Genomic DNA, 27,885 nt, shown 5'->3' on the forward strand with positions numbered 1-27,885 from the left:
ATTTGCATTAAGTAAAGAAATCAAAATGATTTCAATTATTTGTAATTTTAAATTTTGAAACTCTAGAATTTAAAAAACTTTGTGTTAGAATTTTTAACAACTATTTGTTCTCATTTTTTAACACTGCTTTCATATAACAATTCACAACATAAGTGCGAGTTAACGCGTGTTTCGTCCACTGCGGGCGCTGTAGTAGATTCGGTTGTCCCTACCCTATACCCCACACCTTGCCAATATCGACTCGTCGCTTGATATTCTCATAGGCTTTTTATTTTAAATATTAGTACTAATTTCAAGTACTGCACTTTGATGTTTCACAATCAATTTTTAATCTTAGAATATTTTATTAGTAGATTTTATTGAAAGCAAATTATCGCCTTTGTCCTTATGGTAGAATTCTCGAGCATTAAAACCATAATCTATCATAATTTTTCGAATAGGGTCCGGAATACCATTGGTTGGATAGTTTGAATATATGCTTACAGATCTTTAAATAACGTCAAATCAAAACATATAGTGCATTATCATCAAAAATTCTTCTGAATTCTTTTTTTGTTTTATCATCTCGAGAATTTTTAAGAAAACGTAAAAAAAAAATCTTATTTTATTATTAGCTTTCATTTGAACAGTGAAAAAAATTAAACAATGAGACATCTCCTTCTATTTCGGCTGCCGAATGGCATTTTTTATCGATATTTGCAGAGTAGCGGTTGATTTACTAAAAAACCAAAAATAGTCATTTTTTTGTACTTACTTCTGATGGATGTTAAAAATAAAAAAAATTTTTTTTTTCAAAAAATGATGACAGGGTCTTGTAGGGAATTTATTCAAGTTTTCACCGCCGCCCTTCAACTTTCTGTGCGATCATTGGTACCTGGAATATCGATGTTCAAAGCCAATAGGATCATTTTCTGTTTGAAGGCTGATATCCCTGCGACAAATCGTCCTACGAGGTTACAAAAAAAAAACATATTGAAGCTGAATAAATTTGCTAAACTAACTATGCATTCGTTTAGTAGAAAGAATTTTTTCGCGGTCCGTGGGCTCTTCGGAAAAAAAAAAAATTTAGAAATTTTTTGTCTCGCGGTATTTCTCATGTTTGCGCAATAACCGGAGCTTATGAAAAATTTTGAAAACAATGCACCAAAAGTAGAGATTTCAAGCTGTAAAATGCTTTTTTTGAAATCTCGATACGATCATTTTTCACCAAGTTACAGCCTTCCAAAAATCACTAAAAAATTTATAAAATTTTTCTGCTCCTTTGATTTTTTGCATTAGTATATTTAAGTGATTAAAAACATTGGTCCTTCGAGTCGGATAGCTTAAGTGGTGTTAAATTCAGTGAAATTTCATCTCTAAAAAGTGCATCATCATAGTCAATTAACACCAGTGCATTGCTGAGTACCCTGGACGTGGTACTGCATTGGTGGAAAAAGTGATAAGGGACACATCAGTGCAAATTACACTTTGTGAAGTGACTAGTGCATTTTGTTAGTGCGTACATCATATCAAATTGTCTCAAGGTCATCTCAACGTCGCTGCATCTCACCAACAATCATCACCAGCCGCTGTCGGTTCGGTCTGTATTATTTTTCACATTTAATTTATTTTGTTTTTCTCATATCACTTTAATTACAGACTTACATCTCAATTCCGAAAATGGCTGCCGTTTAGAATAAACTGGCATTACAAATGGGCCGCATATCATCGCTTAAACTTATCTTGCATCATCTCTCTGAATTCAATTACAATCTCACCTCTCGATCTCTCACTCTCAGCTTACCTCAATCGCTTGACAACCAGTTCTCACCTCACCTCAAGTTCAACAAAAGTTGACATCAACGATCTCAAGTTATCATCTCACTCAGCAGCACTCAATTCAGTACAAATTAACCACTCACATGACATTTCAAGAGCAATATCACGACCCAGTGTCTTACTGGTCACTGCTAAGGCCATTCTCAACTACGCAGATGAGAATTATCAAATTATCGGCCTTCTCATCGACCCTGGGTCGGAACTCACACTCATATCACGGACAATAGTCAATAATTGTCAACTTGACATCATTTCATCTCAAATTCCAATTGTTGGAGTTGGCAGTGAATCATCTTGAACTACAATAGGAGCTGTAAACATCTCACTCGCCTCACTTCACTCTGATGATAGTGTTATCATCTCTGCACACATTCTCAAAAAACTCACAGCTGAGCTGCCAGCTGTTTCAATCAAGAAACATTCGTGGAATCATCCCAACAATCTGCAATTGGTCGATCCAGACTATTTCAAGTCCGATAAAATTGATCTACTTATCGGCGCAGATTGTTATGGAAAAATCATCAAACCTGGAGTTCGAACTGGTTCACTTGGTGATCCAGTTGCCATCAAAACAATTTTTGGCTGGTCCATACTTGGTCCAGTATCATCTCAATCACAACAATCACCAAGCAGATCTCACCATATCATCTCTAACGATCAACTTCATGATTCAATCGTCAAGTTTTGGCAACTTGAAGAAGTTTCATCACATCTCAACGAGTCTCTCACGGTAGAAGAAGCTGAATGTGAGTCTTACTTTCAATCAACTCACTCTCGTGATCACACTGGTAGGTATACCGTGCGATTACCATTCAAATCATCATCTCAACAGCTTGGGCACTCAATGGACATTGCCACCAAGTGTCTCAATCGACTAATAAAAAACATCTCACAAAAGCCTGAGTTCAATCATCTCTACAAGGACTTTCTCACGGAGTATGAGGCCATGGGTCACATGCAAAAAGTCCCAGATTCATATTTATCATCTCACATCACCTACTATCTACCTCATCACTGTGTTCTTCGAGAAGAAAGAACAACAACTAAGCTGAGAGTCGTTTTCAACGGCTCCAGTACTACAACCTCAGGCATCTCACTAAATGACACACTTCACGCGGGTCCAAAACTGCAGTCTGACATCTTTGATGTCTTACTGTATGTCAGAAGACACCAATTCATTTTCACCACGGACATCACAAAAATGTTTCGTCAAATCAACGTACACCCAGACGATTGGGATTATCAACGGATCCTCTGGGTAGATGATGACCATCAACCTCAATCATATCATCTCACCACCGTTACATACGGTACGCGTCCAACACCATATCTAGCTAGCCGTGTTTTCAAACAGCTTATCATCGAAGAAGGAGATAAGTATCCACTAGCTGTTGAACCTTTTGAAAAGGACAGTTACGTGGATGATATCTGTGGAGGCGCTGATAACGTAAATCATCTCAACAACATCGCATCTTAAGTGGAAGCAATATGTCTTGCTGGTTGTTTTCCACTAGCCAAGTGGAAAAGCAACCACCCGCAGTTCAGCAAATTGCCATCATCTAACATCTCAAATTCTCATGAGTTCGACGAATCTACATCAAAAATTCTTGGACTTTCCTGGAAGTGTCAACCAGATCATCTCACATTTACTGGTCATACATCTCAAAAGGCTGCTGTCACAAAAAGATCAATTATACCAGAAACAGCCCAGTTATTCGATCCACTGGGGGTCATCTCACCTGTAGTCATCAAAGCTAAAATCTTGATGCAAGATCATGGCTAGAAAAAATTGGATGGGACGATTCACTCTCACCTCAGATAATTCACCGTTGAAAGAAATACCGAGATGAATTACCTGAATTATCTTAACTTCAAATTCCTCGCTGGCTAAACATCTCATCCGACACCTCGAACATCGAGATCCATGAATTCTCTGATGCATCACAGCATGCAATGGCCGCTGCTGTTTACATCAAGACTTATCATCATCTCACACCAGCAAAAATAACTCTTGTCTGTGCAAAGACTCGAGTTGCACCATTGAAACGTCTCACCATTCCTCGTCTCGAGCTATCAGCAGCTTTGCTTCTCACTGAACTCATCTCACAAGTGCGAACAACTCTCAATCTCCAAGATGTTCCAGTTTATCTTTGGACAGACTCAGCGGTGGCTCTTGCCTGGATCAAGCAAGAACCAAGTAATTGGAAAGAGTTTGTTAAAAACAGAGTTCAATCAATCCAACAAAATCTACCAGTAGTCAACTGGAAATTGATTTCAGGAAAACAGAATCCTGCAGACTGTGCTTCCAGGGGTTTGACTCCATCTCAACTTCAATCTCATCAACTCGGGTGGTCAGGTCCAACCTGGTTACTAGAGATATCTTACAAATGGCCAAAATTTAAATCTCAAGAAAATCCTGAAGTGGACACTAAACGCAAATCAGCTCAATCTCATCTCGCAGTCACCAGTCCAAGTTTACCACTTGGTGACTTGCTTGAATCATCATCAAATCTCACCAAATCGTTCAGGATCACTGTAATTGTTAAGCGAGAAGTTGCAGTCTTCAAAAAAATTCCTGCATCATCTCTTCACGTCCCACCACTCACACCAGCTGATTTACATTCAGCTTTGTACTTTTGGATCAAAGCAACACAACAAGAATATTTCAAGAACGAAATCTCACAATTATCACAAAACAAACCGTTCTTGAAATCTCATCCATTCTCACGTCTCACAGATTACATCGATTCTACGGATATTGTACGAGTTGGTGAGCGACTACAAAATTCTCATCTCGACACGGACAGCAAGCATCCACCAATACTACCAAAGAATTGTCATCTCTCTCATTTCATCATCTCTGATGCGCATGCTCGCACAATGCATGGAGGTACGCAACTGACGCTAGCTGCCGTGCGCAAGAAGTGCTGGATCTTTGGGGGACGAATCCCAATTAAATCTCACATTCAACGCTGTGTTGTCTGCGTAAGACAGAGAGCTCAGCGATCTCAACAGTTGATAAGTCAACTGCCTACATCTCGTGTCTCACCTTCACTCGTCTTTGAAAGCACTGGCGTAGACTACGCTGGGCCTGTTCAACTAAAATACTTTCAAGGACTAGCTACACGCTGCTACAAAAGCTGGATTGCAGTCTTTGTATGCTTTTCGACTTCTGCAATTCACTTGTTGTGAATACATTTTCGAGTTCTTCGAGCCCGATAATACTCTCGTACGCTATTATGTAAAAAAAAAACATTTTTTAGCATTTCTTTCTCCCATGATATCTCGCGAACGAATTAACCGATTTTGATGGTTGAGACAGCAATCAACGTGTTTTATCGAGTTCTAAAGCTGATCAAAGTTTGAAATTGATTGATCGAGTCGTTTTTAAGAAATTTCAAAAAAACCAAAAAAAAATTTTTCTTTTAATTCTTTTGTTAACGGTTTCTCTTGAACGAATGAACCGATTTTGATGGTCGAGGTGGCATTAGACGCGGTTTATAAAGTTTTAGAGCTGATAAGATTTTGGAATCAATCCATCGAGCAAATTAAAAGTTATCCAAATAAAACATATTTGAAAAAATTTTATTTTTGACATATCTCCGAACGCACCTTACCGATTAAGCTCAAATTTTTACAGCTTCAAGATATTAACAAGCTGCATGGAATGACACTTTAGAGACCAAAATCGCTTCATCTGTTTAAGAGTTATGAATATTTACATACATACATACACTCGGACGTCATCGTGAAAATAGTCAGGATAGCTTCCTAGAATCTCAAAACGTCAAAATCTGATAGAAATTCGGTTTTTGCAAATCGGACCGAAACCAATAACTTCCCGAATTTTTGAAAATTTTCAATTTTTTTAGTGGGAAGTTAAAAAAAAATGAATAAATTGTATATCATTAATTAATTTACATCAATTCGTAGGAAATTGAATACTCTTATTTTGATATTTTTAATTTGACAGTGTCAATAAAGAGATAATTCAATAAAGTACAGTACTTGTGGTATTGATCACAGAAGCTAGTTCGAGATTGCTAATTACTGCACCGATTTCAAAAGAATGCATTCTGAGAAACGCGAAATAGGAAAAAAAAAGAAATTTATTAATCAAATAATAATCAAAGTAGGGTTCAGAATTAAATCCAATTCAAGGTCATGGAATATCGTACCTACTAAAAAAGAATTCATTCAGAGATATGCACATAATAAAGACAAAAATTAATTAAAAATATACAAATAAGAGTATTCAATTCCCTCCGAATTGATGCAAATTACTTTATTAATTACAGAGGGGAGGGTAGGACAGAGCGGCCTCCCTAAGCCAATTATTACTTTTTGTGGCTTTCAACCATCAGATCACTTTACTTTTGTCGTATTTCGAACAAATTTATGGACATTTAGCCGAATTTCTAAATAAAATTTTTTTTGTGGGGCAGAGAAGCCTCCCTCCAAAAAATGATAGAAATTTTTTTTTTTTCAATTGGTTTTATCATTAAGAATGTATTTCATTTCCTTGACAACTATTTTTGGTTTTATATTACTCAATAAAAATTTTTAAAGGTATAATAAATCGTTCCCCTTCAATTAGCTTAAATACTAATTGTTATTCAATGAAAAAAAAAAATTCTACCTTTCTTATTCGTCATTATTTTGAACCGAAAGATCGTGTTTTTTGAATTTTGAGATTACAGATTATTTTGCATTATTCAAAAATTTTATCAATTACAAAATAAATTATTATCTTTGAATATTTTCAGTGGCCAAATTTGCCCCAACTATAGTGAATCAGCCGAAAAAATGGATTAATATATTACATTTTTTATAATTTGACGATAAAAATATGAAAGAATGATTTTTTCAGAATTTTCGGCTGGTCCAATTTGTCCTAGGTGTTATGGGTAGGGCTAAAAATGAGCAAATATATTAAATTTTTTTTTAATTTGATGATAAAAATTTGAACGAATTATTTTTTTTTTATTTTTGGCTGATCCATTTTACCCCAGGTGTCATGCGTAGGGTTAAAAATGCGCAAATATAAGGGATTTATAGTAATTAGACGAAAAAAAAAATTTATTTTGATCAAAATTTCAGAGAGGCTGCATTGCTCCACCCTCCGATACAATTTACTTATGTTTTTTTTTAAATTATGTTGTCAGTTATACGTTGTGTTTAGCTAAAAAAAAAATAGAGCCACAAATAAATATTTTATTATATTCAACTTATGTTAAACATACCAAATTATTGATGTTTATTTTTTTTTAATTTTAAAAGCCTCAGAACTTTTAACCTATCGACTTTAACGAATTTCATCACAGGACTTTTTTTGTAGAGCATCGAATTTTCCGAACCTAATTGGCCAAATCTGAGCCGTAACTCTGACGGTTTCCCGATAAAATGCAAAACAAAAGCGTTTGTTATTAAGAAATTAACTTCTACTGAGACCCCACCTCAAAATATACAAGTTAGGGTATAATTTCTTGAGAGCTCTGAAAGAGCAACTAAATACCTACAAATACCACTTATGAACATAAATGTAACGTAAAACACCGCTGAGCTATAGAGAAGTAAAAAAAAAATCCTAACTTTTCCATGTATTTTAAATGGGAAAATTTCAAAATCAAATTTAAAGTACACGGAAAAAAATAGATAGGAATGGTTACTGTGCTACACAGGAATGATCGTAAAGTATGTAAAAACTAACCTTAGCACATTACTAGTTCTCGTTATAATAGGAATGGGTCGTTTTTACATACGACTGAGTATGATCTAACATAGCAACCATTACTATGTTACACATTATGCCGAAAACATGACTGGTTATCGTGTTCACAGTCACTGTTCGCTTCCTAGATAATACAGATTTCTTTCAGCAGTCGATGTGTTACTATATAAAATAGGTATAGGTCCTGTGTGGAGATGCGAAAGACTCCCCGGTCAAATGCGTCCCATTGTCGTTCAGCATAGTAACCATTCCTGTGCTGGACAGGAACTGTTGTTTTCAGCCACATGTCTGACTACTGTTTAGCGGGAATTTATGTTTTAAACAGCACTCAGACATGTGACTGAAAGCAACAGTTCCTGTCCAGCACAGGAATGGTTACTATGCTGAACGACAATGGAACGCATTTGTCCGAGGAATCTTTCGCATCTCAACACAGGACATATACCTATTTTATATAGTAACACATCGACTGCCGAAAGGAATCTGTATTATCTAGGAAGCGAACAGTGACTGTGAACACGATAACCAGTCATGTTTTCGGCATAATGTGTAACATAGTAATGGTTGCTATGTTAGATCATACTCAGTCGTATGTAAAAACGACCCATTCCTATTATAACGAGAACTAGTAATGTGCTAAGGTTAGTTTTTACATACTTTACGATCATTCCTGTGTAGCACAGTAACCATTCCTATCTATTTTTTTCCGTGTACTTAGAATCAAAATTAAGAGCTAAAAGTTCTAGAGAATTTTTTTTCAATGTCTACAACAATATATATATATATGTTGGAGATGAAAGAATAAAACAGGGTTTTCCAATGGGACGGGAAATTTCCAACAGTCGAGACTAGTTTTTACAATAACAATTGAATAAAATTTAAGTTCTAGTTGTTTACAACTTAAGTAGATTATGTTTATTGCGGGAAGCTTAGGCTCGCTGTGACATCTGTTCACCAAACGTAGCCACGGTCACAGGATGGGTATAGTAAGACACAGAGGACAAGGTAGTAAGATAATGTGATTGTTGTCCTCCTTTGAATATTTTGACTAAAAGGTTTTTTATGAAGAGTACAGAGTTTTTGAACTAGTTGAGTTGGTCAGTTCTGATTGAGCATTCGTTGTGCGAGTTCAAGTTGTCCTGTCGACCGTGGATTCGTTCTCGAGCCTAGTTTGCTGTAGTATTTGTAAATTATTCGATCGGGTTTTATTTGAATATTATGGGACTGTCATGTATTACAATTATTATAATTTCCTTTGTAATCAATTATTGCATTAATTAGTATTTAGTGTATTTTAATATTTGTGCGACACTATCTTCATTATATTACTTGTCTAAGTATCATTATTTGTGAACAATACTTTTAATATTAAATCACTGTGTTGCATAATTATTATTCGTGTATAGTTCAAATAAAATTGAGAAATATTAATATTGAGACCAATACTCGGGACAAAGCCCAAGCTTGTAATGACTTTCCGACACATATATATATATACGATATAACGCGCCTTGTCATCACAATAGCGCCCGCAATTCTGAACGGATCTTAATGAAATTTTATGCACTTATTTATTGGACGATTACCTTGATCAACTTCAAAGATGAGCCCAATCGGTCGATTAGTTTGGAAGTTGTGGGTGTTTGAAATTTTTTTTCGATTTTCATAAAAATGGATTTTCTGGCTTTATCCTTAAATAACTTTCGAACCGATAATGATAACTCAATTCTGTAAAATATATCTTTAAATCTGGACGATTAGCTTTAATTTTCACTGTAATACTTTATTTTTTAAACATCGTTCCTATTAATTTGATGATATCAAAAATTTCACAAAAAATAAAAAGAGCTTATTTTTGCAGCTTAGTCTTCTAATAACTTCTAAATGATAAGGCATAAATCATTTCTTTGAAATTCATGTTTAAGCTTACAAAATACGTATTAAGTACACTATTGTAGCTTTATTGTATTTACATAAGAAATCTATTTTTCCCTTCCGGGTTAGGCCGAATGGCTCTTTTTTTTCTGGCAATCGATGCACGAATTCGCTTACTCTCGGCAATCTTTATTAATTGACGGCCAGACGTATCGTTAAGAGACCAACTAGTGATCCTTTAATTTCGGGATGAGCTAGCGAGTGCAGTGAATTGGACACCTTATTTCTCAGCGGCTCTGGAACATATAGACGCACTGTACCTGACGCAGTGTCACAATACAGTGCAGATCCATTATCGTGTTGAATCGACTTTAAATTTAAAGCAGTTGTTTGACGTAGCAACTGCTGAAGTTTATCGTCGTTTTGTTGAGCAACTGCCAGTTCTTGCGACGTGATAGCATACACATCGATCTAATGTCTTTAAAAACTTCAAGAGGCTTCAATCAATGCCTGACTATCATCGACCGATTCACGAGGTTCCCTGAGGCTGTCCCGTTATCCAATGGAACTGCAGAGACGGTAGCACACGCACTATCGCTGCACTGGATTTCTCGCCATGGAGTACCAAAACGTATAACCTCGGACCAAGGTTCGCAATTCGAATCCATTTGCTTCACCGACGCTATCCACTCGCAAAAGTTCGACCAGTACTTACGTTGAGGCTATGAGAGCACATGCTAGCCTATCCGCTGAACGAACGCGCCTGGAAGCCATCGAACGAGAGATGGCCCGACAAATCGAAGCCTTCCGTCTCCAGGAGGAAGCTGTCGCTGCTAAACTGCGCAAGCAGAAAGCTTATACACCGAGTTCGGTAGGATCCGAATCCGGTTACGAGTGGATTAACGACTCGGTACGAGAAATCCTGATTACCCTAAATGCTAGTGTATCAGGAACCGAAGAATCACGCCGCGACCGACTATATCGTGCACCTCGACGAAAGCGACACGTCGACACACCTTGGACAATCAACGACCAACCAGCAGCGATTACGACCGTGAAAAATTATGAAAAACGTTCACCGAACGAATCGATAAAAGAAGACACCGATTCGAGCAGTGGTTACTCATCGAGTGATTCAAAACGATCAACGACACCGACGTCGAGTATATTGCCGAAACCGATACCAATAACATCGCCGATAACGACACCGACATCGAGTATTTCGTCGACACCGACATCGATAACACCTTCAGAACTGGCACCGACAATGCTGCCAAAATCGACACCGACTATATCGCCGATACCGACACTGACAACATCGCCGAATACGATATCGACAACATCGCAAACATCGATATCAAATCCATCGTCGAAATCAAAACCGATTATACCGCCGAAAACGATACCGACATCGAAAATGTCACCGACAACGAAACCGACTTCAATTATACCACCAAAAACGACACTGACATCGAAAATATCGCCGCCAACAACACCGACCTCGATTATACCACCGAAAACGACACTGAGATCGATTGTACCACCGAAACCAGCCCCGTGAAGCTGACGAGCCGATTTGAGTCCGACAATTGAATTGAAGCTTCGTGGTAAGTGCTTCAATTGTCGACAAGCAGGTCATGGTCATCATGACTGCCCGAAACTACGCCGATCTGAATATTGCTGGTCGTGTGGTGCCGAAAACGGCCCAAACCCGACTTGCTGGACTTGCAACCGATACTGGTCAAGATGGACCATGCAACGACCGCCGATCCATCGACAACCACCGAACAACGAACCGGACCGATCGACGACCAACAGAACAAGTGGATCAGGGTACGAGGTTCAACCTGACGACCAAACCGAACAACGACTGAGGAACAAGCGCCAAACGACTCGATCGAACCGATCAACCACCTCGAAACCCCGTGCCAATGTCGGAGGGAGGTTTTGTAACATGATGAAAATTCGACATCGACCCGAGGTTTGAAATTATTTGAATAAAATAAATAGTTATCCGGTGAACCAATTCTGGTGACACCTATGAGCGAAAATTCCGACTTGGACCGAACAATCGACCCGACGCACTGATTGTCACGAGAGATCCAGGATAGACGCCGAACGGAGCGGCCACGTTTTTTTCTATTTGACTAATTCGACTCGACCAAACGACCAATTTTGATTCCGACGTATGAACAATTTGAATTACGACTGAAGATCAATCCGAGTTTGATCATCGAACAATAAATCGCGACAATTAATTTCGATCGACAGTAACCGAGTTCGTGAACCAGTGAACAAGCCGAAGCCTCGGCCCGAAACTGAACAAAGTGTACAACCGATTTGTTAATTAACAAGTTAAGTGCGATAATAAATAATTGATGAAATAATTAATTACGTGTAATCGATATGATAGTGAAATTTCACGCGTTACCGAAATAAAATATTATTTTGTATTTTATTTTATTTCATCGAGCAATCCTGAGAATTACAGATTATCCGTGTCTCATTCGTACGGTAGTAGGGTCTTTCCGTTTACAATACTCTGACGCCATTCGTCAAGTATTCTTTGTGAAAAATAAAATAAGTTTATTTTTATTTCAACAACCGAATGTGTTTTCTCTGAGCAAAGGACTAATTGTGTTTTTCGATCAACTACGATTTTTTTTTGTTTTGTCAATGTCGAGTCAGGCCGACAACGGCAGTTTATATTTTGTTTGTAACCGATTATTTTTGTGATACCGATCAATTATTTTGTGTTTAATATACGACTACTTATTGTGTTTAATTCTGATCAATTATTTATCGTAATCTTAAGTGCCTGACCTTTCCCCGATCCGCCACCCTAAGCCGATTTTGATAATTGTTTATTTGGTGATCATTACATCACCTGGCGCCCAACTAATAATTTTGAACAAGTTTGCCAAAAATCGTAAATGTATTCGGACTTAACTCCGGTGGATCCCCGGTGGTGAAAAACCCGTTAAAAAAAATATATATATATATGGGTCATTCCATGTCAAATCGACCAATAGTTGGAATCGACCCCTTTCAATTCGGACGAATTTTGGTCAGAAGTTTTCTTTCATCATATAACGAAGTTCTGCCAAGGGAAACAAAATAAAAAAATTTTTTTCAAAAGTTATGCAATTTGGAAAATTTCACAAATTTTCCTGTTTCTTAAACTTATTTTTCAAAGATCTCGAAAAGTATTACAATTACTCTAATGATCTCAGCTAGGTTATAAAGAGGATACTTAAAGGTACCAAAAAAAAATTTTTTTGAAAAAATTTTTCAAAAATTCGCTTTTTGGAAAAATTTTGAAATTTCCAAAATTGCAAAAGTCGATGACCGCCATCAAATTTTTCGCTTAAATTTTTTTCTAGAGTACCTCTAATTGATTTCAAAAGATCCTGAAATTTTTGAGTAGGGGTTTTTTTTTGTTCAAAAGATATAAATTTTTGAATTTTAGGAAAAAAAAATTTTTCTTTCTTTGGCATTGACTGAATAAAACAATGATAAATTCACTTGTAATTTTTAATTTTAAGGCTGAAAAATTCATTTTAATGCAATAGAGTCAACAAAAAACTTATTAATCTGATATTTTTGTTTTTCAGCTACATTTTGTTTTTAAATTGGATATAATTGTGTTAGAATGATCGTTTTTTCTTAGCCCCTTGCTGTGGTGTTGATTTCGCACTTCTTTTTCTCAATCAGAAAGTAAATAGAATTATTGAAAAGCTATTCTTCAATGGAAATTTTATATGAATCGAATATACATGTATACTAATAATACTATTTATTTTCCGATTGAGAAAAAGAAGTGCGAAATCAACACCACAGCAAGGGGCTAAGAAAAAACGATCATTCTAACACAATTATATCCAATTTAAAAACAAAATGTAGCTGAAAAACAAAAATATCACATTAATAAGTTTTTTGTTGACTCTATTGCATTAACATAAATTTTTGAGCCTTAAAATTAAAAATTACAAGTGAATTTATCATTGTTTTATTCAGCCAATGCCAAAGAAAGAAAATTTTTTTTTTCCTAAAATTCAAAAATTTATATCTTTTGAACAAAAAAAAACCCCTACTCAAAAATTTCAGGATCTTTTGAAATCAATTAGAGGTACTCTAGGAAAAAATTTGAGCGAAAAATTTGATGGCGGTCATCGACTTTTGCAATTTTGGAAATTTCAAAATTTTCCCAAAAAGCGAATTTTTGAAAAATTATTTCAAAAAAATTTTTTTTTGGTACCTTTAAGTATCCTCTTTAAAACCTAGCTCAGATCATTAGAGTAATTGTAATAGTTTTCGAGATCATTGAAGACTAAGTTTAAGAAACAGGAAAATTAGTGAAATTTTCAAAATTGCATAACTTTTGAAAAAAATTTTTTTATTTTTTTTCCCTTGGCAGAACTTCGTTATATGATGAGAGAAAACTTCTGACCGAAATTCGTCCAAATCGAAAGGGGTCGATTCCAACTATTGGTCGAATTGACATGGAATGACCCATATATATATATTAGGGTGCTCCGTTTGAAACGAAGATTTTTTTTTTTTCGTTCCCCATCGAAAATCTTGTTCTACATGTAAAAATAAAAATTCAGTGAAATTTCGAGCTCTTAATAACAATTTTAAGAACTGGAACAACGTCGTTGAAGTTTTCCCATGCTAAAAGCATGTAAATTTTGATTTTTTTCATTTTATCGAATAAAACTCAGCCCCATATTCACGTATCTTATCGGTTCAAAGTTTTCTTGGAAGAGAATTGTATGCTCTTTGAAAAAGCCTGTATGTGCTTAGCAGTACCTCCAACTACAGCCCTCGTGGAAGCCTTGAAAGTCTAATTTCCTACGAAATTAGTGGTTTTTTGTTGTTAACTTGTAAACGGTTGACTTTTGGGAAAAAAAGTACATGACATTTTTTGTAGGAAATTTAGTCTTCTACAAAAAAGTTCTTCAAAGTCAAATCTCTGAAATCAATATTTGAAAAGATATGTGAACTTTAACTAAGTAAAATTCGAAATTTTAGCTAAATGTCAAGATTAACGGTTTTATAATTCAAAACCATTACATAAACCATGTTTTTTTTAACATAATCCATCTGTTAGTTCCCGAGGACATCGAAAATTCGAACGAGATTCTTCAATCCTGTGTTTTAATCATTCAATATTTCAAAAGAATTACAAATGAGGTTAGTACTTAAGAACAATTTCGATGAATAATTACGGGCATTTTATATTTTATATAAATATATATTAATTGATACTTACCGTAAGTTAATAACTGAATATATTGTATAGTATTGAACATTGACATTTAGCTAAAATTTCGAATTTTACTTAGTTAAAGTTCATATATCTTTTTAAATATTGATTTTAGAGATTTGACTTATGAGAACTTTTTTGTAGAAGACTAAATTTCCTACAAAAAACATCATGTACTTTTTTTCCCAAAAGTCAACCGTTTACAAGTTAACAACAAAAAACCACTAATTTCGTAGGAAATTAGACTTTCAAGGCTTCCATGAGGGCTGTAGTTGAAGGTACTGCTAAGCACATACAGGCTTTTTCAGAGAGCATACAATTCTCTTCCAAGAAAACTTTGAACCGATAAGATACGTGAATATGGGGCTGAGTTTTATTCGATAAAAAGAAAAGAATCAAAATTTACATGCTTTTAGCATGGGAAAACTTCAACGACGTTGTTCCAGTTCTTAAATTTGTTATTAAGAGCTCAAAATTTTACTGAATTTTTATTTTTACATGTAGAACAAGATTTTCGATGGGGAACGAAAAAAAAAAAATCTTCGTTTCAAACGGAGCACCCTAATATATATATATATATATTAGGGTGATCCAAAAAATAACAAACTTTTTTTTTTCTTCCAAACAGGTTCAAAAGTTTCATTTAGATAAAAAAAGACGCCTGTGAAAATTAGAGCTTTTAATATAAACTTCAAGAGGTTCCTCATCGCAGTTTTCTATTTCCCATAAGAAAAACATGGGAAAAATTTTTTTTACGTCTTCTGATTTTTATAAGTAGCTAACGATGCGTCATAGGAATAATTGGCAGGCATATTTTTGTAGGGAATTGAATGCTCTACAAAAAAAGATTCTTATCATTTTTTGAGGAATCCATTTGTTCAAAAGTTATTTGAGGTTGAAGTCGAATTCATATTTAATTTTGAGATTTTCTACTTTTCCGGCGAAACTATCAGACTTATTACAAAATATCATCAGACTTTTTTTGTAGACAATTTTATCTCCTAAAAGTTATTTCCAATAAAGTTTTTTCGAATTCCACATCGTTTTCTCGTTATTTTTATTTTAATGTCACGTTCATGAAAAAATAGTCTTCTGATCGATTTTAAGAGCTTGACATTAAAATAAAAATAAGTAGAAAACAATGTGGAATTCGAAAAACCTTTATTGGAAATAAAATTGTCTACAAAAAAGGTCAGATGATATTTTGTAATGTCTGATAGTTTCGCCGGAAAAGTAGAAAATCTCAAAATTTAATATGAATTCGACTTCAACCTCAAATAACTTTTGAACAAATAGATTCCTCAAAAAATGATAAGAATCTTTTTTTGTAGAGCATTCAATTCCCTACAAAAATATGCCAGCCAATTATTCCTATGACGCATCGTTAGCTACTTATAGAAATCAGAAGACGTAAAAAAAATTTTTCCCATGTTATTCTTATGGAAAATAGAAAAGTGCGATGAGGAACCTCTTAATATTAATATTAAGAGCTCTAATTTTTACAGGCGTCTTTTTTTATCTAAATGAAACTTTTGAACCTGTTTGGAAGAAAAAAAAAATTATTATTTTTTGGATCACCCTAATATATATATATATACTAGCTGACCCGGCAAACGTTATTTTTCCATGTATGTTATTTCTAGGAAACATTTTTATAGTTAAATAAAAAAATAATCTACTATAAGTTGCGGGGAAGTATTTATAATCGAATGCATTATAAAGAATAAAGTATGTTTTATGTAGGTTAATAAATAAATCTTTATTAGAGTAACGAATATATTTTAAATAACAGTCTTTGATAGCTATCTAAACATCAAAAATAAATACTTATATTTTTACTATCAGTTATGGCAGTTAAAAAAAAGAAAAAAATTAATCTCTTAGCGCAATAGAGTGTACAATATTTTTGGTTAGTCCGTCTTTAGCCAACACAAACAAACTGGATGGTTTTCCCACGCGAGAACATCCCACATATAGTTGTCCGTGGGAGAAGCACGGTGTTTCCAAATCTAAGCCACATACAGACAATGTTTGTCCTTGTGACTTATTGATTGTCATAGCGAATGCCAATCTAATTGGGAATTGAGTGCGTTTGAATTCAATTGGCACATCTGTAGGTATCATAGGGATTCGTGGCAGCAACACATTTTCGCCTTGAAACTTGCCATTCAAGATGATGGCTTCAATAACGTTTTTCATTAATTTTTTAATGACTAATCGTGTGCCATTACATAGCCGTGGTGGGTTTAAGTTTCGAAGTAGAATAATCGGAGATCCAACCTTCAATTGTAAATGATGTGGTGGCATGCCTGGCAAATCCAATGAATTTAAGAACTCAATTGGATAATTCACAGTCTCTTTGGTATCGCAAACTGCATCAATAGATTTATATGACACCAAGTCCCCAGGCAACAGCTTTTGTATATTTAAATTTAACCCATTGACGTCCACATTTTCAGCTGCCAAGATCGCTCTTTCTGCCAGCCACTTATGATTTGCATATTGTGTGTGTACGTCGGGAAATATGTGATCGATAAGACTATTTTGCGAGTCGATGATTGTGCAGAAGTCCGTCTGTAATTTTATGCATCCAGTATTTTCATGTACAGCAACTTTCCCATCGCCAATATCTAACAGTTGTTTAGAGAAAGTTTCGGCGGATGGATCTTGAAGCATTTGAACGCGCATGTTCACCGTCAGTTGTACTTTTTCAACATTACGCCATAGTTGCGATGATTTTAAGCACGCGTTGATTTCATCAGCGTAGGTTGAACGCGGAATAACGGGAAGTGTTTGTCTGAAATCACCTGAAAGGAGTAACAAAGTGCCGCCAAATAGTTTATCGTTGTTTTTTATATCCTTTAATGTCCTATCCAATGCCTCGAGCGAATGTTTGTGTGCCATAGTGCATTCATCCCAGATAATAATTTTACATTGTTTCAGCACTGTGGCCATAGACGATTGTTTTTTTATGTTGCACACTGCATCTGGATTATTTTGAATGTTTAACGGCAGCTTAAATGCTGAATGAGCTGTTCTGCCTCCATCTAATAAAGTTGCTGCAATGCCAGAAGATGCAACGGCCAATGCGATGCCATTTTTTGATCGTATCTCGGCAAGAAGTAGCGAAATAAGAAATGTTTTGCCAGTCCCACCTGGTGCATCTAAAAAAAAGAATCTTCCTTGTCCTGCCGAAACTGCCAGCATGATGCGGTCGTAGATAATTTTTTGTTTATCATTAAGTAGTGGAACATTGCGGCTAACAATGTTCGCCATTTGTACAGTATCGTACTGTAGTTCACGATTCATATCTGTGTTGAGTAAATCAGATGCACTTCGATTCGGTGAGCTCATACCGAAATGGCTGATTGGTAAATTCGCAATAGCAATGCAAAGATCCTCGATAGCAATCAATGCTTCATTGTACATTGCATCACTGAATGATATTGTTAGATCGTTGCACCTTGTACGATGTCGATACAATATATCATCAGTCATTGAATCTTTGTGATTATCCCACAACATTTGTGCTCGGGCCGGGAAACATGTAGTCAGTACTATAGCAAATAGTAGACGAATTTGTGTTCCTGTGCAGTTTAATGCTGCTTCAGCAAGCATGCTGTCCCAATGATTGTCGTCTTCTAGCAAGCCTAGAGCAAGGCATGCATCTTTATACGTAGGATACTGTTGTCCATCTACCTTCCGTATATCTTGAAATGACAATGGTCCGGTGACATTAACTAACAATAGTCGCAGATAAAAGCACTCAGTCTGCCTTGGATTGACGGTATATACACGACCCAAACTATTTGATTTGAATAAACCGGGGCACGCATCAACTGGTATCACTTGCTTGCGGGGTATCCATTTTTTCGATTGAGCCCATTGCACTGAAAACTAATGATAATTTTACGATGACAGTAAAATTAATATGAGATTTGCAAAGGAAAATGAAAATAATAGGTATAACATTCACTGCTACGATTGATACACAAATAAAACTAAAAAAACATGGCTGAAAAATGTATAGTGAGCAAGACAGGAGACCGGCTTCGTCGTCATCCCTACTACGTAATGTTTGCTGGATAAGTAGTGACACCTGGTGGCGATAACTGATCGATTGATAGTTGATCAGTAGTCGAACGGTGAGGGCGGGAGATCGAATTGAATTTAAAAAAAAATCATAATTAAAGGAACTTGAAATTATAATATCTGGATAGGAATTAACAAATAAAAAATAGGGGTTGATCGTAGAGGGGTGAAAAATTGAGAGTAATATGAGATTTTTTATTGAAAGTCATCAAAAAATAAAAAAAAAATTTTGCCAAAAAAAATTAAATTTTTTAACTAACAAATAAAATATAAGGGTTGATCGTAGAGGGGTGAAAATTTAGGGTTGTATGTATTTTTGTATGCTGTGTCATAAAAAAATAAAAACAAAAAATTTTGCCTAAAAAATAAAAAAAAAAATTTAGGGGTGGACTACCCTTAACATTTAGGGGGATGAAAAATAGATGTTGGCCGATTCTCCACCCTGGCCGACAATCACGCTAAGGATCACAAAAATCGGTCGAGCCGTTTCGGAGGAGTTCAAGTTCGAACACCGTGACACGAGAATTTTATATATTAGATTAGATATATATATATATATACCACATAACGCGCCGTTTTCCGACGATAGCGTCCGCAATTCTACACCGATCTTAATGGAACTTAGTATACTTATTCTATGGACGATTACCTTGGATGAGTTCGAAGATGAGACAATTCGGCCAATAAGTTTAGAAGTTATGGTAAATTGAAATTTTGTGAAATTTTCAAAAAAAATTTGTTTGCTGCTCTAACTGGATGTAACTTCTAAACAGAAAGATATAGCTTATTTTCGTTTGTTCTATGTGAAAGCTCGTTCGATTGCCTACAATTTTGACTATACAGCTCATTGATTTGACCATTTTTTCTAGTAGATAAATGGTTTTGAACATTTACAAAATATTATAAAAATTAATTTCATGCAGGTTTTCCCGTTGATTATAGCCACAATTTCGAACCGATCACCTTGAAACTTAGTATACGTATTTTGTGGGTGACTATCTTGTTCGAGTTTGAAAATGAGCTCAATCGGTCGATTAGTTTAGAAGTTATAGCATTTCAAAATTTTCAAAATGCCCAAAATTCATATTTTTACTTATTCTTCTTTCAATATCTTTTGAATGTGATAACTTATCGACTTTATATCAAATTCATCTAAAAGCTGTTCAAATAAGCTTTAATTTTCTTGCCTATATATATGCCTAGACGACTGAAATTTCTTATTTTACCATTCATTTAATGAAATTTTGCGATTGCATTAGTTCTCCTAGTTCTTAGTACTGTTATGTCCGGATTTAATTAATTAATAATAATTAATTATTGGAAATGGTCGCGTGGGCCTCAAGTGGGAGGCACCGGGCAAACAGGGTGATTTTCCTAGAGGATTAGCTCTAGGTTTTATTTTTATTGTGAGAACTCGAACGATAAACCCCGTGGGGGCCTCTCTGTGTATTCGATGCAGAATTTGGATGTAATATATTAAAGAAATTGGTAATTTTCACCTACCTTTCGTTGTTCTCTGCTTACTTGCAAGTTGGTCTTTGTAACCTTTGGATTGCAAACTCCTGGGTACGGCTTCTGTTGGTCCCTGATCGAAAGATGAATTGGCTCAGGAAAAAGGGATGCGGTTCTTAATATTAGAAATAATCTAATATGCAGGTTTCCCAATGATAGATGTTTATTGAAATATTTCCCTATGGGCTCGCCGTACTCAGTTCACAAGATGTTAAATTGTTCTTAACACTAAGGTTCTTTTCTGTCACTTAAATCTCTAAGAATTGCACTTAACTATTAAACTTAAACTTATGGATTTACACTTTGAATTTGATGAGTCTTTAGCTCATATGAGTTCGGTATGAATCCCCGACTCCAGCAATTCACTCGGACGAGAATCGCTGTTTATACACTTAACAATTATTGTAAAAATCACCCACGCCTCCTCGTGTTTACGCGAGCGGTACTTCCCGTGTGGTGATTTTTGGAAAAGAAAATATAATTTGAAAAGAGAATTTTGAATTGAAATTTTAACGGTAACAAGCAACTTGCCACGCCTCCTCGAGTGCAATATCGAGACGATCTTCCCGTGGGATTTTATAGTATACTTGACTGTTTAGATTTTATTAATGAAAACGAAACTAATCGGTTTTAAGAGAAATAGAAAATAGAAAAGAGGGTTGCCTAAACGTTACACGGTTTAGAACTCACGCGGGCCAGCAAGGAAGATACATTAACTTCTCAAGCGTCATAGGCTGCCGCACCTTGATGTTCGTTGTTTTTATCACCTCGGTTCGCGGTTCTGGAGGGAATCATTTAGAATATATAATTGGGTGAATTTAGAATACAGTCAAGTGTAATTCCGTGATTGGAGGAATCGTTGACGACGTGCAACGAGGTGTTGGCCGAAGTTGCTATCCCTAAAATTGTTAACGCTGCACTTTGCAGCGAGCGCGGCAAAGAGGCCCCTTTAAATATACGGCAAGCCGGATATAACAGCATCCCCCCCAAAGAAAGGGTACTTTAGTGACCTTTCTTTGTACACTGGGGTCTCTTGGATTCGCCCGCTGGAAAGTTCAGCGTCAATTTTGACTTAAGTGAAAAATAGATATAGCTACTGCTGAGTACTGCGTCCTGTTACAATTAAAGCTAAGACTATTCTATAAATTTATATTTGCTTTGGTCGGCAATATTGTTAATTGTATGTACTATAATCTTAATAATAAAAAAAAAACATAGTTTTATAGTTTTTTATAAGTATATAAGGTATAACTGTGGTGTTATTAATATTTGTATTAACCCAATATTTATTTTTAAAATAATGTACCTTAGATATTCGGAAATCCCTGTATTTTCAAACAATGTTATGGTTTCTATTTTCTTTAAATTTTTTTTTTTTTTTTTTTTTAAATTTTTAATTTATTTGAACAATTTTCGGTTTTTACGAAAATTTTCAAAAGTTTGAGTTTTTCGAGATAGATAAAAGGAAAGAAAGAAAAAAAAAAAAAAAGTTTTGGTTTTTTTTTTTTCAACTTTTTCAGAAATTTTTAATTAGCTGAAGACGAAATTATTAAGTTCTAACTTGGTTTTTGCAGTTTTTTTTTTTTTTTTTCATTTATTTTTGGCTTTTTCAAAAATTTTTGAAATTTCGAGTTTCCGATCAAAACAAAAAAAATTTAATTATTTACGTTCCTGAAATTATAAGTTGTATTAGGTTCTGAAATTTACCCTTAACCTTGAATCCTCTGTGCGAAAACCTACGTTGCATTTAAGAATTTTGGAATACTACTAATATTTATATCACCTCAAAATAACGTGAACCGGAAGCGTTTATTGCTTTTTGTTTGTTTTGCCTTTTTGTTGTGTGTGTTAATGTTGTTCATATTCGGGATCTTACACTACATTTGGTCTCATAATTATTTATATTTCTTTAGAATAAATTTTATTTAGCCTCTCATTCTCTCTAATGTACGAAAACGTTTTAGATCGTGGATGCATTGTAGCTTCACGTCTTTATCATACATTCTTGAGGATCTAATTACTCCTCTTACGATATGAATGTCATTCGTATTGAAATCTTTGTGAGAGTAGATTTGCATTGCCATTTAAATCCGTTTAACAGAAAAATGAATTTCAAGTTGCAATATTCACCGAAATTTAGATGTTTCTTTTTTTCTTTTGTGTCTTTTCTGCTTTTTTGGAATATATAGTGTAAGTGTATCATCAAATAGTGTACAGTGATTTGTTTATTCTCAGTGTTGTGTATTCGAAAAAACAAAAAGAAATAAAAACGAATTCATCACACAATGTATTCTATACAAAGAAAAAAAAATGAAAAATGCAACGTGGTCCAGTTTTGTAACTTCTACAGCCAATACCCGGACTCTAGGTAACCCAAAATGATCTGACTTCGCAACTGTGCGGCCAGAGGATTCACTGAAGGTAATTTTTTTTGGAGGTAAGACTTTACTTTTGAACTATTTCTCAAAACTCAAATTTTGATTTAAAATATATTGAGTTCAACTCAATAAAGGAAAATATTTTCAATCTTTAGTTGAAATTTCTAATTTTGTTGTGTTTTTCGTATTAATTTATATCTTGAACATTTCTACTGTTTTCATTTTTTTGTACCAATTTAATCGGTTACATACTAAATAATAAATTAAAATTATCATTTACTTAAAAATTTTAGTTAAATTTCTTTAGTTAGAAAAAAAAAATATGTTTCCATCAAACATTTTTATATATAAAAAAAAATTCTATTTAAATAGTTTTAACTATTTTACTTGTTTCCTAATAATTTAACTAATTAAATATTTCAATCTTCAATTGAATCTTAAAATTTCATTCAAACTTTTATTATTTTATATTTCGAACAGTTTTTAACTGTTTTTATTATTTTCAATAATTATACTTAATTAAAAATTTAAATTTCGATCTTCTGAATTTGTTTTAGTTAAATTCCTCAAGGTAATAATTTGTTTTATAAACCTATTTTTTTTTTTTTTTTTTTTTTTTTTAGATTAAAATAGTTTCAACTGTTCTTCTTATTTTTTTCAATAATTTAATTGATTACATATTTAAATTTTTAATTAAATCTTGAATTTAGTTTGAAAATTTGTATAATTCATGTTTTGAACTGTTTAGCTGTTTTAATCATTTATGATAATCTGGTTAATCAGAAATTTAAATGATTTTTTATAGTCCAATTAATTAAATATTTAATTTAAGTTTTAAATTTTGTTACAAATATTTTGTATAAGAGAAAAAAAATTCTATTTAAATAGTTTTAACTATTTTACTTATTTTCTAATAATTTAATCAATTAAATCTTGAATTTTTAACTAAATCCTAAAATTATATCCAAATTTGTATAATATTTTATTTCGTACAGTTTTCAACTATTTAAATTATTTATAGTAATTTAATTACTTAAGAATTTTAACATTAAATTGTTAAAAATTTTAATGCTTGTTATTTCCTTTTTATTTCAAACATTTCTATAATTTTGAATGGTAAGAGTCCCAAAAAGTTTTTGATTGAGCCTATTATTATGATTATTATTATTTATTTATTTTTTTTTTTCATATTTTTAATTTCGAGTTGATGTTGTTATCCTGGTGTTTCGGAGGAAGGCAAGCGAATACTTTTCTTCTGGAGAGATACCGGCAAGGTTGTTCGTGTGGATGACGTCTGTTCTTTATAGTGGACTGCTGGTCGAAAATGTTACCTTTTTCGGCTTGAATACTCTGGGCTTTGTTTTGCAGTTGTTCGTGCTAATAGCATGGGAGAAGCCTGTCTGAGCGGTGCGTTCGTCTGAGTCCCAACGCTCATTTTGTAGCTGGTCGAGAGCGACGCACTGCTCTTCTTTGAATATTGAACGTCATCATGAAATTCTATCGGCGGTTCAACGATCGTTGAGGTAAGCTCGAATCCAATATTATCTTCTCCAAGAACTTTTTCTTATTGATGTCTTTCTTGCAGATCTTGCTGGTGTTATAAAGTCTCTACGGCTACACTCTTGTACGAAAAAGATGATACTTTTTGCATGTGTGGATCATTACCCCATGCATGACGTGAGTACTATTATGATACCTGTGTTAGTGGCCGTGATTATTTTACGTTGCAATCTTTCCTGTTTGTGTTATCCAATATCACCTATACGATAGAAACTTCCTCCTCAGCTTTCTTGTTGGTTATAAGAAACAGATTGTAAGTCATATTGTTCTCTTGACTGTATCATGACTGTCGTTGAACTCTAACGTCAGCAAAACTCGAAGACAGAAATTAAAATCCATGATGTCCTTGATCAATATGGAATTTCTGAGTAATTTTTAATTTTGGAACCCGAAAATACATTGAATTATGACCAGGCAGTGCCATTTCAGCTGCATAAATTTTAAGGTCCAATTTAACTGGTGATACTGATATCTGTAACTAAAACTTGGAATTAGATTATTACGAGAAATGGCATTTATGGATCTAATACGATCAGATCTTAGCAGACTTCTAATAGAGCTTCATCTTCCCCCCTCTCTCTCTTCTCTTCCGAATAATATATAAAAAACAATTCGGGTATGAAGTTGAGTGTATTAAGAATTAATTTTTGGAGAGTCATCAAAATTTGTAATCTATTCTTTGAAAATTTATGGGGAACATGTCATTTATCTATTCGATGGGTATGACTATTACTATCCCCCCCCCCCTTTTTTTTTATTTGTAAAAAAAAAATTTTTGTTTTTTTTTTTTTTTAATATTACGTGAAAGTAAATAGTAACAATAATTTGAGACTTTAACAATCGGTTCATGTATGAATTGATGTAAAGTTGCTCATGACAAATAAAATTTGGATACTGACTTCGTCTCAAAAATTACTCTTCCTTGATTTAATGTCTCAACGGCGAATAGAGAGAAAGAGTGAGAAGATAAAGCTTATAACAACGTAAAGGATTCAAAATAAAATTCGCCTTCTTTTCTCTAAAATTTTTTCGATATTCTGATGATGCCGACATTTTAATAGTGCAATCCTTGGGTCATCAGAAAGAACATTTCTTCGAAGGAGTGATTTTTAACAGGGCAGATAGATCTGGAGGGCCACGTATTCGAATTTTAAGTGTTCTAAGGGGTGCCCGAAATAGACTTGAGAGGAAGAATTTCAATTTCCTGCAGTTTCGTATACTTCTTTTCTGGCTTAACCCAATGAATAAATTCTGTCGTTCTCCGGCTTTTGTAAGATCGTTAATGATTGGGAAGCGTTTAATAGTCGTATGATTTATTCTCGAACAATTCTTTACGCGGCTCGAATTTACTGTTAAATTTTGAAAAGAGCTTTGTTTCATTTTAATCAAAGGGCTTGTAATCGATCTTTTTATTGTGAGTTTTGAAAGATTTTTACATTTCAGAATATTATTCATGTTGGAATCCGGATTTTTGTTAGTGTGTGAAGAATTTTTGTAATGAACATAAGCTTTTAAAATAACGGGTTTCTCCGATTTAATACCGACTACCGGCAACGATGCATTGATCTTTACGTGGGAATTTTGATTTCCCCAATTTTGATTTGACTCGAAGCCAACATCAGAAGGTGAAATCGGACAATGATATTCTAATGTACTCAAAAGGACTTTTTCCTTCGCTTCAGGGTCCTCTCGGATCGTAGAGTTACCAAAAATCGTTCTCTTGACACTCTCTGAATCGGTTCGTCCCCCCGGCTGTTGATCTAACGACGGAATTTCCTCAACACAATCCGAATCTTTTCGTCCCCCCGACTGCTGATCTAACGACGTTTCAATAAGATGATTTTTGTGTTCTTCATATGGTGGTGGGGAAGAGTCGGTTGTTAAGCATACGCGTACAAGGGCCTTGAAAATGTCTTCCAAATTTCGAGGCTCTTGTTTTAAAATTAAAGTATGTAAGAAGGGTGGTAAACTCTCGAAGAAAACATTACTAGCTCTTATATCTGCTCTCTTTACTACCAAGTCACGAGTTTCCGGACGACAATACTTACTAAAGCGTGAAAGTAAACCTCGCAAATAAACGTAGAACTTGACTGGTGATTCACCCTTCTTGCGCTCAAGACTATTTGACTCTCTAAGAAGTCCACTGAAAACCTCTTTTCGATAATCTTCATAGGTGTACATTATGCCATGTGGGAATTGACCTTGAAAAGGCGCTACCGAGAAGGCCACTGCTTGGTCCGGTTCGTATTCGGGATCTATGAACTCTTCAGCTCCCAATTGAGGTTGCTGGTATGGATAGCCAGGAAGGTTTTGAGGACCTCCTAACTGTCCATAGTAGTTCATGGGTTCAGGCATCACTCCGTATGCCAGAGCCCTGGGTTCCGCGTAAAATTCAGACTGTGGCTGTGTCGCCCAGCCGGGGCCTTGGACGGGCCCTCGGTTCTGCCCTTGGAAATAGGATTGATACCTATTCTGCTGGGTCTGAGGATCGGGTCGGTAAGCCTGAGGTTTTGGCCTCATTCGCTGTTGATGCATTTGCGCATCATATTTCTTTGTGTGTTCTTTAATAGCTTCAAAGAGCTCCGAAAGATTCATGTATTCCCGAGTAGAGGCCAAACATTGCAGATAGTCTGGGAGGGAGTCGAAAAACACGTCAACCGCCAATCGTTGTGCTTGATTGGTTGTTGCCGTGCGATCTCCTACAGGAACGGAAAATTCGATTTTCTGAAGAATCGCTCTCAATCTATAGAAGAAGCTTTCTAGTGTTTCGAAAGTACTCTTCTGGATGGTAGTCAATTTGTGAAAGTAGATTTTTAGTAGATCGCTTTGATTTTCATCCCCCCCTCCAGGATTTTCGTCTTCTCTATCATTTGGGAGGGCACCTCTAGGTAGAAACATTTTTACAGCAAAGTCTAGTGTGGATTAGTTTTAAGAGAAAGAGAGAGAGAGAACGATGTAAAAGAGAATTTCGTTGTATTAAGATTTTTACTGGGAAATTTCTTTCTTTAAGCTCCGAGTCCAAATCGGGTGGAGTACGTTAAAAATTATTTTCGACTTATGAATTTCGTGAAATGGTTTTTTTTTCTTTTAGTTAAACTCTGTGGGAGTGTAAATCAGTGAATCTTCTTCCCAATAACGCGTTTCTATTAGAGGTTGATGGTATACTCTACCCTCCAAATATTCGAGGCATACCATTTTTGTAATTGGAAACGGCGACCCGCGCGTCTATTTTTTCCAACCATGAGTTGGGTTCACTGAGTGAGACTTGGTGCTGGTTAAGCACCCAACTTCCATACGGTGATTCCTCAACTCACTGCCGAGATGTGCTAGCCAAAGCACCAACTCAGCTAGAAAAAAATAGGCAAAAGAGTCGATCGTGACCAACTTGTTCGATGTACCTTACTCAATTTTGAGATACAATTATATATATAAATATATAAAAAAACAAAATGTTGATAATGCTAGAAATATATAATCCAAAAAAAAACAAAATTTGGGAATCAAGATGTCTAAATTTTATAGGGGAGAACAGATAGTTTAGTGCCAACGCCCAATTCACATACGAAAAAAAGTTAAAGAAGGTATTCCAATTACAAATCAAGGATAGCCGCGACAGCAACGTGAGTGCATAAGCACCTGTGCAGGTGAGT

The 27,885-nt window shown here is 34.9% G+C and overlaps 1 protein-coding gene across 9 annotated transcripts in view; it reads right to left on the reverse strand.

Annotated features, from left to right (window-relative positions):
- The window catches only part of LOC130677904 (synaptotagmin-7), a 1,016,663-nt gene that overhangs the window by 476,778 nt on the left and 512,000 nt on the right, over window positions 1-27,885 (reverse strand). For 7 of the 9 annotated variants that reach the window (XM_057484842.1, XM_057484851.1, XM_057484833.1 and 4 more), the window contains one exon: window positions 16,552-18,590. The exons of the other annotated variants lie outside the window; for them this stretch is intronic. In XM_057484842.1, the coding sequence (XP_057340825.1) occupies window positions 16,566-18,590 (2,025 nt within the window). In that variant the 3' untranslated portion in view covers window positions 16,552-16,565. Of the gene's footprint in view, window positions 1-16,551; window positions 18,591-27,885 lie in introns of those variants that run through there. 9 annotated transcript variants of the gene reach the window in all.

The sequence above is a fragment of the Microplitis mediator genome, chromosome 1, assembly GCF_029852145.1.
Source record: "Microplitis mediator isolate UGA2020A chromosome 1, iyMicMedi2.1, whole genome shotgun sequence".
In the NCBI taxonomy this organism is placed as follows: domain Eukaryota; kingdom Metazoa; phylum Arthropoda; class Insecta; order Hymenoptera; family Braconidae; genus Microplitis; species Microplitis mediator.